The 13720-nt window shown below is 35.3% G+C and overlaps 1 protein-coding gene across 2 annotated transcripts; it reads left to right on the top strand.

The window, feature by feature from the left end:
• Nucleotides 1–4428: 4428 nt before the first annotated feature.
• Nucleotides 4429–8673, top strand: LOC147543709 (serine/threonine-protein kinase-like protein CR4). Of its 2 annotated transcripts, none has more exons than XM_086632777.1 (2): nt 4429–5204; nt 5533–8673. In XM_086632777.1, exon 2 carries the CDS (start codon nt 5572–5574, stop codon nt 8308–8310), a length of 2739 nt encoding a protein of 912 aa, XP_086488903.1. In that variant the 5' UTR covers nt 4429–5204; nt 5533–5571; the 3' UTR covers nt 8311–8673. The 2 variants fall into 2 exon arrangements, with proteins under 2 accessions (XP_086488903.1, XP_086488902.1); XM_086632776.1 differs by having other exon boundaries at nt 4713–5385.
• The last annotated feature ends 5047 nt before the right edge of the window (nt 8674–13720 follow it).

The raw sequence follows: 13720 nt of genomic DNA, 5'->3' as shown, positions 1-13720 counted from the left end.
TGAAACAAAACCACTTGTGTACTTGATTTTGTATCTAATCTCCAATGAATGGTAATGTTAGGAAGTTGCTAATATCGTGGTACATGGAAGGAAATATGTCGCTTTCAGACATGTAACCGCTATGACTCGCATTAGTAACCTACCTGTTAATGAGATTGTGTTCACTAGATATGAATGGAGTTAATTTTAAAATGCGCGCATATATGTTTTTTGAGCCTCAGCCTTAACCAATACATTTACTAAAAGTTTTAAATGATCTTTGAAAACCTAGAATTTTGTTTTCAATTGTATGGTCCAAGTGGGAGAATGTAAACATGGGCTATGTTCATGCAAGGCCCATTCGCCAATTTTCATGAACAAGGCTCATTAGTATGTCCCATACAATAAGATCATGTATAGACTTGTTGGGCTAAAGGTTTGTTGGGCTCATAAAACTCATTCATGTATTGAATCTATGGACACTAACTATGTGTTGACAACAAGGCCCATCTATAAGCATGAGGTGTATAGACTAATGAGGTGTGTTGTCTTGTCTTGTGTCTTGACACTTAATAGTCTAGTTGCTTGACACATAAGGGACACTTGTCTTGTGTCTTGACACCTAATGGTCTTGTGGCTTGACACATAAGGGACACTTGTCTTGTTTCATGACACCTAATGACACCTAATGGACTTGTTGCTTGACACATAAGGGAACACATGACACCCATGTAGTAACTTGTACAAACTCTATGATGGATTAGAGACTTGTATAAATAGAGATGGAGAATAAGATGGAAAGCTATGCTCTTGCTCATTAACTCAAGCTAGTATCTCCATCACTAGTGCTTGAAGAATAGAAGAGAAAAGAGTATACAAGTTCATCTTCTAGTAAGTAGAGAATTAAGGAGTTAATCTTATTCAAGAAAGAAGCTTATATTGGTTCAAGTTATTTCTAATCTCTACAATGGAGAAAGGTATGTAATTATTTCATGTTAATAATTACCTAATGTTCATATTTCCATATCGATTTTGTGACAAACATGAGTCCCTAGATTCTTGTGTGTTCATGAGAAGATTTTTGAATTGCTAACTTGTCTCATGAACACTACTTATAGATTGTATAACAAAGTGCTAGTAAAGAATCCATTTATAATGGGTTATAGTGTAGAGAAAAGGCTCTATCCTACTTGTGAGTTTCTAAAGTCAGTTGGTCTGACACAACTGGATCTCCAAAGGGTTGCGATTAATTTCCCTGAAGTTTTATGTAAAGACGTTGAAAAGATCTTGAGACCCAATCTCTCTTTTCTCAAGAAAAGCGGATTTGGAGATGGACAGATAGTTGTTCTAATTACTGGGTATCCTCCTGTTTTGATTAAAAGTGTCAAGAATTCTTTGCAACCGAGAATCAAGTTCTTGGTGCAAGTGATGGGAAGAAAAATCGATGAAGTAGTAGATTATCCAGATTTCTTTCGGCATGGTCTGAAGAAAACATTGGAGATGAGGCAGAGGTTTCTGACAAAGAGCAATATAGAACGTACCCCAAGTGAAATGAAATGCTCGAATGCAATGGAAACAAGTTCATCCTCAAGTATGGCGGGACTAACAACGCAAACACATGATGTAATCTTGTAATGTATTGTCCATTTTGCGATATTTCATTTTGTCTGAACTCATTATCGCAGCTAGGTAGATTGTTCGTTTCTTTGTACAGTAAACTGGAGCTTAATGTATGTTTTCTGGATTTGTTAATCGACTTGAGTCATATAGCCATACCTTCACAACAGAAAACTCTCCATAATGCTTTCAATTAAATTAAGCACTTTGTTTTTATCGTTGTCTTTGACTAGTTGAAAGCTTAATCCAACTCCCTGCCGGCCAGCTGGCCTGGCAGGATCGATCGGCTATGGCGGCGGGTTAACTTCCAGAACCGCCACCTCATTAAGACAGGGCCCCCTTAGGAAACGGGCCGTGGAGTAGTATATTATAGTCTTAGCAGTTAGCATAATTATGTTAGAAATTTAGAATAATATAAGATGATAAGATGTACATACAAATCTCACATTCTCATTGAAGTGGCCGCTAGTATCCGACAAGAGTCTTCGACTATCCCACACTGAGTATCCAGACGGCGAAGAACAACAAAAGTGATTATCCATATTATATATAGTTCAAAAAAGAAATCCATGGAATAATTTAGACAGGAAATTGGGCCGGAGGCCCAATTTCTAGTATTTTTTTGTTAAAAAGACAATCCATCTTTTTAACTAGCTAGGCCCCAAGTAAGTTATAAAAATAGGCTTGAAGGACATTTTTAAAGGCACCAACTTTTTAAGAGTCAAAAATACCCTTCATTCAATTAGAAATGCCTAGTAATAATCTAACTAATAAATCAAAAATTTGAGTTTTTCTCATGACCGAACCGAGTTGGATTGTCGACGCCGATTAGAATTTTTGGGGTTTGAATTGATTTTGGCTATAAGATAGGTTGATGTTTTTAGGTTTTGGTGATTTAATCTATTTGCTTGTTGTTTGAAGAGGCTTTTAAGGGGTTTGATTTAGTTTTTGGTTCTAAATTCTAGAGAGAGAAAGTTTTATATACTTTCAATGGAAGGAGACATTGATAGTGTTTCATGGTATAATTCAACTTCTTCATTGCTTTATTTTCATTGAGTTATGAATGATGGATGACAATTTGTTAGTTTTGATCTTTATGTTCAAACTTATTTGTTGGATTTATATGGAAGTTGTGAAAGTATAGTTGATGCAAGCAATGTGTTTGATAAAATGCTTGAAAGAGATGTTGTTGCTTGGAATGCAACATTAGTTGGTTATACAAGATTTAGATTGGTTGAAATAGCTATAAAGTTGTTAGATGAAATGCCTATGAGAAATATTTTTTCTTGGACAATCATAATTGGTATTTATGTTCAAATTGTGAATTTCATGAAAGCTTTGGAAGTTTTTCGAAGAAATGTAAAATGATGGTGCTAGAGCTTATAAAATGACTATTATGAATTTGTAGGGGTTTTAGCTAGTTTTTCGATACAACATTCTATTAGACAAAATATAATAATTTGTAACAAATTTCATGTTAAATTAATTCAAAAACTAATTTGCAAACCATTTGCATGGCACTGCAAGGTGTTTGCAAGGCTCTGCAAGGTGTTTGCAAGGCTCTGCAAGGTGTTTGCAAGGCTCTGCAAAGTATTTGCAAAGCTTTGCAAGGCTCTGCAAGGTAATTGCAAAGCTTTGCAAGGCTCTGCAAGGTGTTCGCAAGGTTGTGCAAGGTATTTGCAAAAGTCATGCAAGGTGTTCGCAAGGCCCTGCAAAGTTTTTGCAAGGCTCTGCAAGGTGTTCGCAAGGCTTTGCAATTTGTTTGCAAGGCTATCCAAGGTGTTTGCAAAAATCATGTAAGGTGTTTGCAAGGCTTTGCAAGGCAGTGCAAGGTGTTTGCAAGGCAGTGCAAGGTGTTTGCAAGGCAGTGCAAAGTGTTTGCAAGGTATTTTCTTAGACTAGGGTTAGGTTGGTCATTTTACTGAAATTGAAAATTACATAATTGCCATTAGGGAGGTGAAGCCTAAAATACTTTGATGAATCCTTTTTAACCAAAGTCATAATTTCTTAGGGAGTTTTGGCCAAATTCCCCTAATTTAGACCTTGCCGTTTCTCTGCCTAAATTTCTAATGCCAGTGTTCCATTTGACTATGGTCATTGATGTTCTTGTTATGTTGCTTCTACATGGCATATTCTCTTCTAATTTTGCATTACTTATTAGAGCTCTTCTAATATAGCTCACTGGTAGATTATTAAGTTCACTTTGTAGTCGGATGAAGCTGGAAATGTTACAAACTAATCGAAACAATCCCAAAAAAATTTCCTGAGCTCGTGACAAGATCTTTGATTTTGTTTTTTTTTTAGTAAACTTCTCTCCCTTTTCTCCAAGGGGCTTTTCCCCCTCGTAACGGGTATCTGTTGCTAGTTATTCCTTTCAGAAAAAGTTGCTTTCTATTTTGTTTTCTGTTACATTTCCTTAGAAATACGGTTGAATTAGTAGAATGACTGCTAGGTTAGAAAGAACATGACCGAACCAGTAGAAAGACGGCTAAACTAAAGAATATAATAAAATCTGTATAAAGAGTGTGAATCAAATTTTCCTTTCTGTTTGGGTCACTAAATGATGGAACAATTATATTTTGATAACTTTACTTTTAACTAATCAGACCAATTTAAGAACAATCCAAAAAATGAAGTAGACTTTTGTGACAAAGATGTCAAATTGTAAAATAAAGTTATGAAATCATTGGATCACTTTCTAATTATTTTCTTTAGAAAAATATGGTACCAAATCGAAAACACTTGGGACTATTTTCCTACCTGCCAGTTAGAGTAGAGTTACGCCTTTGGTAAATTTTAAATTGAGGTAACCCTCTCTTTGTCTAGGATTTCGTTAAGAATGACCATAGTAGAAGTTCAGTTGGTTTTTAGTTGGTGTATTTCTCTTAAAAATGACAATGCGAGTCGGGATCAAAGTGGATCTTTTTTCATCTAGGTTTACTTTCATTAGCTATGAGTAGTGTATTTTGGTTGGGTGGTGAGTGACACATGAGTTTCTCTACTACAAATAGTAGGACTCAAACATTTTCCATGGAAAGAAAGAACATAGAAAAAAATGTATTAGAAAGTGATTCATGAACCTAGTTTTAAATTTTTGGGTTGGATAAAGTATGATATTTAGAAAGAGAAAGTAAGAAACTTTCTTGAGAAAAAAGAGGGAAAACAGAAAAAGAAGTGGTGTGGTGCTCAATGCCAGAGCTTGTATGTATAGGGGGTAGTAAAGATTTAAAAAAGAAAAAATGAAAATTGGTTGGCATATGTGCAGAAGCAGAAATCCAGGGTCTCTAGTCCATCCAAGACAAAGATCAAAAAGCATTTATTTCTCATTTACAGTCTTCCACCTACACTCTTGTCCATTTTTAGGAACTCCACTTCAATGCCATTTATTACTCTCTCTCTATCTTATTCATCATCACCATTAACTAGATCTCCAATCTATCTTCACTAAAATTCCTCTATTCATAGTCTCTTTAAGCTACCCTTTAGTCAAATCTAGCTGAAGAAAACAACAGGAAAATATAATGGACAACAAACTTGGGAGTAGTGAAAGTTTTGAAAATTGGAGTTAAGTTTTTAGAACAGCACAGAAAATGTAATCTTGGGTTGAGGTAATTCCATTTTATATCTTCTACTTCTTGGTTTCTAAATGAAGCCCACTTTATTACTATCCAAAACAATAGGAGGAGAGAAATGAAGGCTTACAAAGCTGAATTTCTTGTTCAAATTTGAAAAATTTCATCTGGGTCTGAAGATAAATGTAATGAAGATTTCATTACAGTTTTTAGCAAGGTTTGGGTGTTTACTGATAACCATTATTCTTATTTAAATATTGGTTTTAGTTAGTAAAGAGTAGTAATTTTCATATTTTACTCATTTGGGTTGGTGTTCTTGAAGATGCTTATTGAAAAGCTTACACTTTTCTGAATCAAACTGTAGGTTTTTTATATTAGGGATTTGGTGATCTGGGTCATCCAAATGAAGACCTGGAGAGTTGGATTTTTTCACCAAGTTATGATCTTGGTGTTTTTTCATTTAGATTCATGGTGGCATGTTCTAGGCTTAGGTTCCATGTCTTCCATTGCTGTTTCTTATGGAGAAAATGGTCCAGTTTTTTGTGGTTTAAAATCAGATGGGTCTCATCTTGTAACCTGTTATGGATCAGATTCAGCTGTAGTTTATGGAACTCCTGCTAGATTCCCATTTTCTGGTTTAACAGCTGGAGATGGTTTTGTTTGTGGTCTTCTATTAGAATCTAGTAAACCTTACTGTTGGGGAAATAGCATTTACATTCAAATGGGTGTTCCTCAACCCATGGCTGAAGGAGCTACTTACTCGGAAATCAGTGCTGGAGATAACCATTTATGTGGTCTAAGAAAACCCGATAATCGTAGATTGAATCGAAACACTTCTTTTATTGATTGTTGGGGTTATAATATGACAGCTAATTATGTGTTTGATGGTATGTTCAAGTCTATCACGGCTGGTTCAGTTTTCAACTGTGGGTTGTTTTCCGAAAACAGCACAGTGTTTTGTTGGGGAGACCAGACAGGAAGTGACATTATCGGTTTAATTCCAGGCAATAAAGGGTTCGAGAAGATATCAGCGGGAGGTTATCATGTTTGTGGACTTATAGAAGGTTATTTTACGGTTTTTTGTTGGGGAAGGAGTATGAATTCAGAGAAAGAAATCTCAATTGCTGCTAATTTAGTTCAAACAAATGTCGATTTAGTTCCTCCTGATCCTATGATTGTTGTTGTAGGAGGTAGATTTCATGCCTGTGGGATCAAATTGTCTGACCATGGTGTTATTTGTTGGGGTTTTCGGACCGAGAAAAGTACTCCGACTCCTAACGGGGTTAAGTTTTATCAGATTGCTGCAGGAGATTATTTTACATGCGGTGTTCTTGAGATATCTCTACAACCCGTATGTTGGGGCCTTGGTTTTCCTTCTTCTCTCCCTACGGCAGTTTCACCAGGACCCTGTGTTTTAAATCCTTGTAGTGAAGGTTTTTATGAATTTAGCCATGGAGAACAAACTTGTAAGAACCCAAACTCCAGAGTTTGCTTGCCTTGTAGTAATGGCTGCCCTTCTGAAATGTATGAAACCAATCACTGCACGACAAAATCTGATCGACAATGTGAATACAACTGTTCTAGTTGTTTCTCTCACGAGTGCTTGTCAAATTGTTCTTCTTCTTCTTCTTCTCATGTTGGGAAGGAATTGAAAAAGAATCGGAAGTTCTGGTCCCTTCAGATGCCAATCTTTGTTGCTGGACTAATCTTCGCGGTGTTTTTGGTAAGTGCAGTGACTTTAACTTCTTGTTACTATGTACGATACAAACTGCAAAACTGTCAGTGTTCAGCAAGAAACTCGAAAAGCATAGAGAGCAGTAGAAACTCTCCGACAAGAAACAATGACAAAAATAAAGTCCGGCCTGATCTAGATGACCTCAAAATGAGGAGGGCTAAAGTGTTCAGTTACGAGGAGCTCGAGAGAGCCACTGGTGGGTTTAAAGAAGAATCTCAAGTAGGAAAAGGAAGCTTTTCTTGTGTGTTTAAAGGCGTATTAAAGGATGGATCTGTTGTTGCTGTCAAAAGAGCGGTAATGTCGACTGATTTACAAAAGAATTCTAAGGAATTCCATACTGAACTTGATTTGCTCTCTAGATTAAACCATGCTCACTTGCTTAATCTATTGGGTTATTGTGAAGAAGGGAGAGAAAGGCTTCTGGTTTATGAGTTCATGGCTCATGGATCACTACACCAACATTTACACGGGAAGAACAGAAATCTCAAGGAGCAATTAGACTGGATCAAAAGAGTCACAATTGTTGTTCAAGCAGCTAGAGGAATCGAATACTTACACGGGTATGCTTGCCCACCTGTGATTCACCGTGACATTAAATCTTCAAACATACTCATTGATCAAGAACATAATGCTCGTGTTGCCGATTTTGGTCTTTCTTTGTTGGGTCCTGCAGATAGTAGCTCACCTTTAGCTGAACTACCAGCTGGAACCTTAGGCTATCTCGACCCCGAATACTATAGACTTCATTATCTCACAACCAAGTCTGATGTTTACAGTTTTGGTGTCTTGCTCTTGGAAATCCTAAGTGGTAGAAAAGCCATTGAAGAACAGTTCGAAGATGATGGGAATATAGTTGAATGGGCGGTTCCACAAATTAGAAATGGTGATATATCTGCAATTTTAGACCCAGTATTGAAACCTCCTCCAGATATTGAAGCTCTTATTAGGATCGCGAATATCGCTTGTAAATGTGTTCGAATGAGAGGAAAAGAACGACCATCGATGGATAAGGTAACGACGGCTTTAGAACAAGCTCTTGCTCTTTTAATGGGAAGTCCATGTAATGAACAACCAATATTACCTACTGAAGTTATACTAGGAAGTAGTAGGATGAACAAGAAAACCTCACAGATGTCTTCGAATAGATCAGGCTCGGAAACTGATACTGTTGAAGGTGAAGATCAAAGATTTGAATTCAGAGCTCCGTCATGGATTACGTTTCCCAGTGTGGCTTCGTCTCAGAGAAGAAAATCTTCGGTGTCAGAATCGGATGCAGATGGAAAGAATCTAGAACCTAAAAATGCAGGAAATGTAGGAGGTGGAGTTGGTGATGGATTAAGGTCCTTGGAGGAAGAGATTAGACCTGCATCTCCTCGACAGAATTTGTTTCTGCAACACAACTTCTGAAAAATCTAAGAGATGGGTATTGTTCACTTTTCAGAATCGGATATCTTTGTGCGTTACGAGATCTTGTTGAGTTCTTATATTTTTTTAGTATCTTCTCAACTAAACCTGTTCTTGGAAAATAACTTCTAGAATTCCAAAATAGCAACACCATTGTTGTTTATCTCAAAATCTAAGACATGGGTTTTCCTCACATCTATGAAATCTTGATGGGTTTTCAGATTTAGGTTTTAAGTTGAGAAAAAAATGTAAAAATGACAGTGAAAATGGAAGTTGTAAATTTTTTCTAAAATTTAGTATTATTCCTCTTATGTGTTAGGAATGTAACTTTTGTTAGTTTTATGTGTAATTGAATGACTTTTGGCATTCTCATTCTACTTTCCAGTTTTTCTTTTATTTGTTGAAACTACAGGGAAGATGGGTTTTCTTTTTCGAAATTGTTATCCTCAATCAAGATGATTCCTAATAGTTCGTGAACGGTAGTCGTATAGTGCGCTGAAAACAACTTCTGTAATGATTTTTTGTCACAAAATGGAAGAAAAGCAACCAAAAAACAGTTCCAACTAACAACTGGTATCTATTGTGGATCTTTTCCTATCATTTTACATGCCTAAATGCACAACTAATCCATTGACCAGAAAACGCTGAACAACGCTGCCATGTTGGTTGTGTATCTACTAATGTAATTCAAGTTAGAGGTGAAATATATCATTTAATGACTTGTGTCAAAAAGCATAAATAAAGTAAAAGTAGAAATAGTCTTACATGTCATATGATGGTCTTAAGAGCTTTTACATGGTCTTTAGAGCTCAAAATGTCTTTAATGATGGCAGTAAACGGATTTATTTAATTTAAATATTTATGCATGATGTATCCTTACTGATGATGTCTAAAAATGATTTTAAGGTATCACTCAGATAATGAAGAATCAACAAACCAAACAATGAACTTTTCCTTGAAATTAAAAAAAATATAATTTCCAAAAAAATTTAGAAATCTCTCCGACTTTCAAGTCAGTACGGTGATTTTGTAGTTAAAGAATTGAATTCAAAGTTTGAATTTAGAAGTTGAATCTTCGATAATTGATTAGAGCAAACTTGGTATGTTTATATAGGTTCAGATGACCGACTACGATGATCGTGAGATGATGCGGTGATGAAGCACTGGTTTAAATGACATCACGCTTTGGTAGTCGTCAAAAATATAATTTGCCATGTCTGTCTATCTTTCAGATTTGATCGATCTTCCTTGGCGATTTACAGATCGTATAAAAAAGTTGGTTTTGACATGTTTTAGTCTTTCATGGTTATTTTGTAGCTGGGTCACAGCGAAGTGCCACATTAAGCGAAGGAGTCGCATTATTTGTGTAGTTTTAGTCAGAAACTAACTCGAATTTAATTAGACATAAACTATATTTGATGTTGTTAAATTAATTCAATCCTATTCAAACTAACTTTTTTTTTGTTGAAAGAAACAAGAAGGAAAGGAACTAAACACCAGGATCAGTTTGAAACTCATGAAGGGAGTGCCACGAGCGCTGATAAAGATTTTTCTTTCCCCACTTTGCGAGTTTGTCCGCCATCCTGTTTTGATTCCTCGAGATGTAGGAGAATTTGATCTCTTCGAAGCAGGTCTTAAGATTCCCAATGTTCTCCATGAATTTCTCTGATTGGCAGTCTATCGTCGAACCGTCTATGTTCAGTTATCGGATGAGGTTTTGATTGTCGCTCCCAATATGAAGGTGAGTGATCTTTAGATGTGTTGCCCACTTCATTGCGTGAAAAATGGTTTGACATTCGCATTCTTCTGCTGTTTGTCCTCTGATAGTGTCAGCCATTACAATAATGAAGTCCGCCTGCTCATAGTGAATGATGCAACCGATGCCCGCTGGGTCTAAGAGAGACAAGAAGGACGCATCTACATTACATTTGAGAAATGGCTTTTCGGGAGGTGTCCACAATGTGTCGTTGTTTTTCTCTTTTTGTTTACGAGTTAGAATGGTTGCTACTCTCTGGATACTCGTGATTACCTGCATAGGGGTTTGCTCTTTGGAGGAGAAGCATTGTCACATCTAGCTATCCAAATATACTATATAATTTTGGCATAAAGTGCTGTATGATCAGGACTATTCAAACTAACTTAACACTGTGAGAGTTAAGTTAACTTCTTTACCATATTAACATTGATTGTTTCACATTTCTTGCTTTCTTGGATGAAATTGCTAAAAGTTTATATTTATCATTCACAAATGATGTCTACAATAATTTTATTTCTATTTTTACTAACTTATGATATCTACAATAATTTCTTCAAAAAAGAGGTAATTTACAATAATTTTATGGGTAGTTTTAAAGGCGCCTCCCTCAAGGCAAATTGAGAGGGCGTCTGCCTATAACGTCCCAAATCCAAACTCCAGTACGAAACCCTAATTTCAACTCTATAAAAACTCCAATCTCAACAAAAAAAAAAAAGGAAAAAAAGAAACTCTATAAAAACTCAGCTTCTCTGTGTAACGTTTTTATCCCAAAACCTATTTTCTTCTTGTTTGAGCGTCGGTTTACTTTCTTCATAAATTGTTCAAATTTCTCATGTATAAACTATGATGATTTGGAATCAGCAAGTCAGCTTCTTGATTGAATAATATTTAACGATTCAAACAATTATACCTCTTTGTAGGAACTTGCAAAATCAATTTCCAGTATCACTCGCCTGATTTTTAGTTTCTTCTCTGATTTTTCAGGCCCTTTAAATACTTGTACACTTCTTTATCGACTTAATTTTATTTCCATCTCCCAAAAATCTCCAAGGGTCTTTTTGGGTTTAAACCCGATTTGGATAATCAAAATTAGGTTTTATCAGATTTGATAGGGTTTCGTCCATTGAAATGCAATTTGATATAATCTATATAAGGGTTTTAGGGTTGTAACAAATACTGCAAACGCACTCTGTCCCAAAACCGATATAAAAATTTTACATTTTTATTCGAATGTTTCGAGGCAATTTCTTCGTTTGCAATACAAGTTGGGATTTTGATCTCATTTTCCGTTCTTGTTGTATACCAATGCGATTTCTTTCGGTCTTATTGATTACAAGATGGAAAACATTTTTGATTTTACTATTTTTGGGAAGGGAATGAGTTTAACGGGAGTCATAGTAATTGATTAGGGTTTCGGTTTCAGTTCTCTTTAAATATTATTCTTAATAAAGATTTTCTTTAAATACTAGGTAATCCAAGAAAATTTGGGTGTACGTTGTTTCTACTTTTCTACTAAGTCGATCAGTAAAATAAAGGGATGATCAATAGTTCGGATTTTAAATTTGGGAAGGAATGTAAGAACATCTTCAATGCAAAACTCAAAAAATTTTCTCTTAGTCGAGTTCCAATTGAGATTCTCACTCATAAGTGGCAAAAATAGAGATCCTCAATTCTTGTATGTCTCCAATGCAAAACTCTAAACTTTTTTATTTTACTTGTGTGGCATGGCTATTTTTGTGAAAAAGTAATTAGTTATTTTGGAAATATACGAAGATATCTCAAGAGGACACTCTATTTCTGGAGTGCCCTCTTAAGACAGTGTCCTCTTGAGATATCTCTATTCCATCCTTGACACATCATTTTTGAGTTCTTAGTTGAGTTTTGCGTTGGAGATGGTAGACTCTATGTAAAGTCTTTTGAATCTCTTGGTTTTTTAGAGGTGAAAGAGGCTGGACATCTACGTTGCCTTATATAGCAATTCTCAAGAAAACCTAAGTTCGGCTGCAATGAGGCCATCCAAAAATAAATCATAGCTTAGGTGGATCAATGAATAAATCATAGCTTAGGTGGATCAATGAAAAAATTAACAACACCTTACGAACTTGTAGAGAGAATCTTGATCAAGCCAAAACTAAGAAAATCAAAGGGTATTATCATTTCAATATAAGTACCAACTTATTTTTGAGATTTTTATCATTTTGTTAGTGTTTTGTTTGATTTTTGAGACATTGTTTGTTGAATAAAACCAAGCCACTTCATGGCAGGTCTAGTTGTGTTTATGAACTCTAAAACCCATAAAAATTAAATAACCATAGCCCTTTAGTTGTGAGGTTGAAATCACAGATCAATAAGTTAATAAAATTAGGTCGTTGATTGGAAGTCAGATCTTTAACTTGTAATGAAGTCTCAGATGGTTAAGTAGGTAAACTTGTATGAAAGTAACAAACACGTGACTGTTGTCTTGTGAAGGTTGTTGAATGATGTTCTGGAATGTTACTGTGAAGAGGGGTAGTCGGAGTATGACGCGACTCGTACAGTGGTTGGGGGTCGACCTCTACGGGCTAGACTGACATGTCTGGAGAGAGAATATGACCGAGCATTTTTAGGACAAAAATATTACCACTTGTGAAGGTTTTTTTTAATGTGTAGAGTAAGGCAACCATTGTGACGTCTGTTAGTGGGGATAAAGTGGAAGGTCTGTCTTATCAAAGCGGTCAACCTTGTATGTACGAGGATAATGAACAACCGTCATATGGTTCAAAAGGAAATCACGTTGGTGATAAAGAAATAATACGATAATTGTTTATAGCAGTGACAGTCGTTCCTTGGAAGTTTGATCTTTTGTATGGGAGAGATAATATAGGTCTGACCTATGATAGGTATCAGAGATAAAGTAAGGTGTAGGAAGTAAGACAATAATGGTGATTTTCTAGACGAGTATTGGGTGTCAAAAGTAAGACCGTAGAAGTTTCTTCCCTAGGATTTGATGATCCACATATTTCTTTCCTCCGTCATTTTATAGTGTCACAAAAATATCCCATTTGAGTCGTTTAACTTAAGCTACTTAGGTCATTTCATTTCTAAATCCAGTTTATAGTTTCTTTTATTACTCCTACCCTAATTTGTTTTCTAATTTCTTTCTCATCGATCTTTCTATTTTTTTGTTATCTTCTCACAATTTCATCCCTTCAACTGTTTTATCAAGAATATCTTCCGCAATTTAAATAGTTCATTATATTGATATTTGATTAAATCTAAAATTCAACCTTCTTTTATTAATTTGATTTTGAAAATGATAAAATAATAACAAACTAAAGAGGAAGGGGAAATATGAGAAAAGATGTATGATTTTAGAATCCACCCTATTAATTCAGTTTCTAACATATGCAATTAATCAACTAAACTTCTTTCGTTAAACCCGAAAATCAATATAATAAACTATTTAAATTCCGGAAGATATTATTTATGAAACTATTGTATTTGGAAAGAGAATTAATAGACATTAAAGTCTAATCAAAACATTTCTCAAAAAGATCTAAAATAGGTTTCATCTACAACCCTAGATGAAATAATCTACTCATTGAATTTAGAGACATATTTATTGATAGAACAAGATACATGGAAATACAAGAGACAAAGGAAGAGAAGTCATCAAAG

This window comes from Eschscholzia californica, unplaced genomic scaffold (genome assembly GCF_041429995.1).
Source record: "Eschscholzia californica isolate CP2 unplaced genomic scaffold, dmEscCali1.0.p SCAF_4, whole genome shotgun sequence".
Lineage (NCBI taxonomy): Eukaryota > Viridiplantae > Streptophyta > Magnoliopsida > Ranunculales > Papaveraceae > Eschscholzia > Eschscholzia californica.
This window is presented reverse-complemented; position numbering and strand designations above follow the sequence as displayed.

What these genes read in the sequence shown, in the direction of transcription:
- LOC147543709 (XM_086632777.1), top strand. Translation starts at nt 5,572, where the DNA reads ATGAAGACCTGGAGAGTTGGATTTTTTCACCAAGTTATGATCTTGGTG.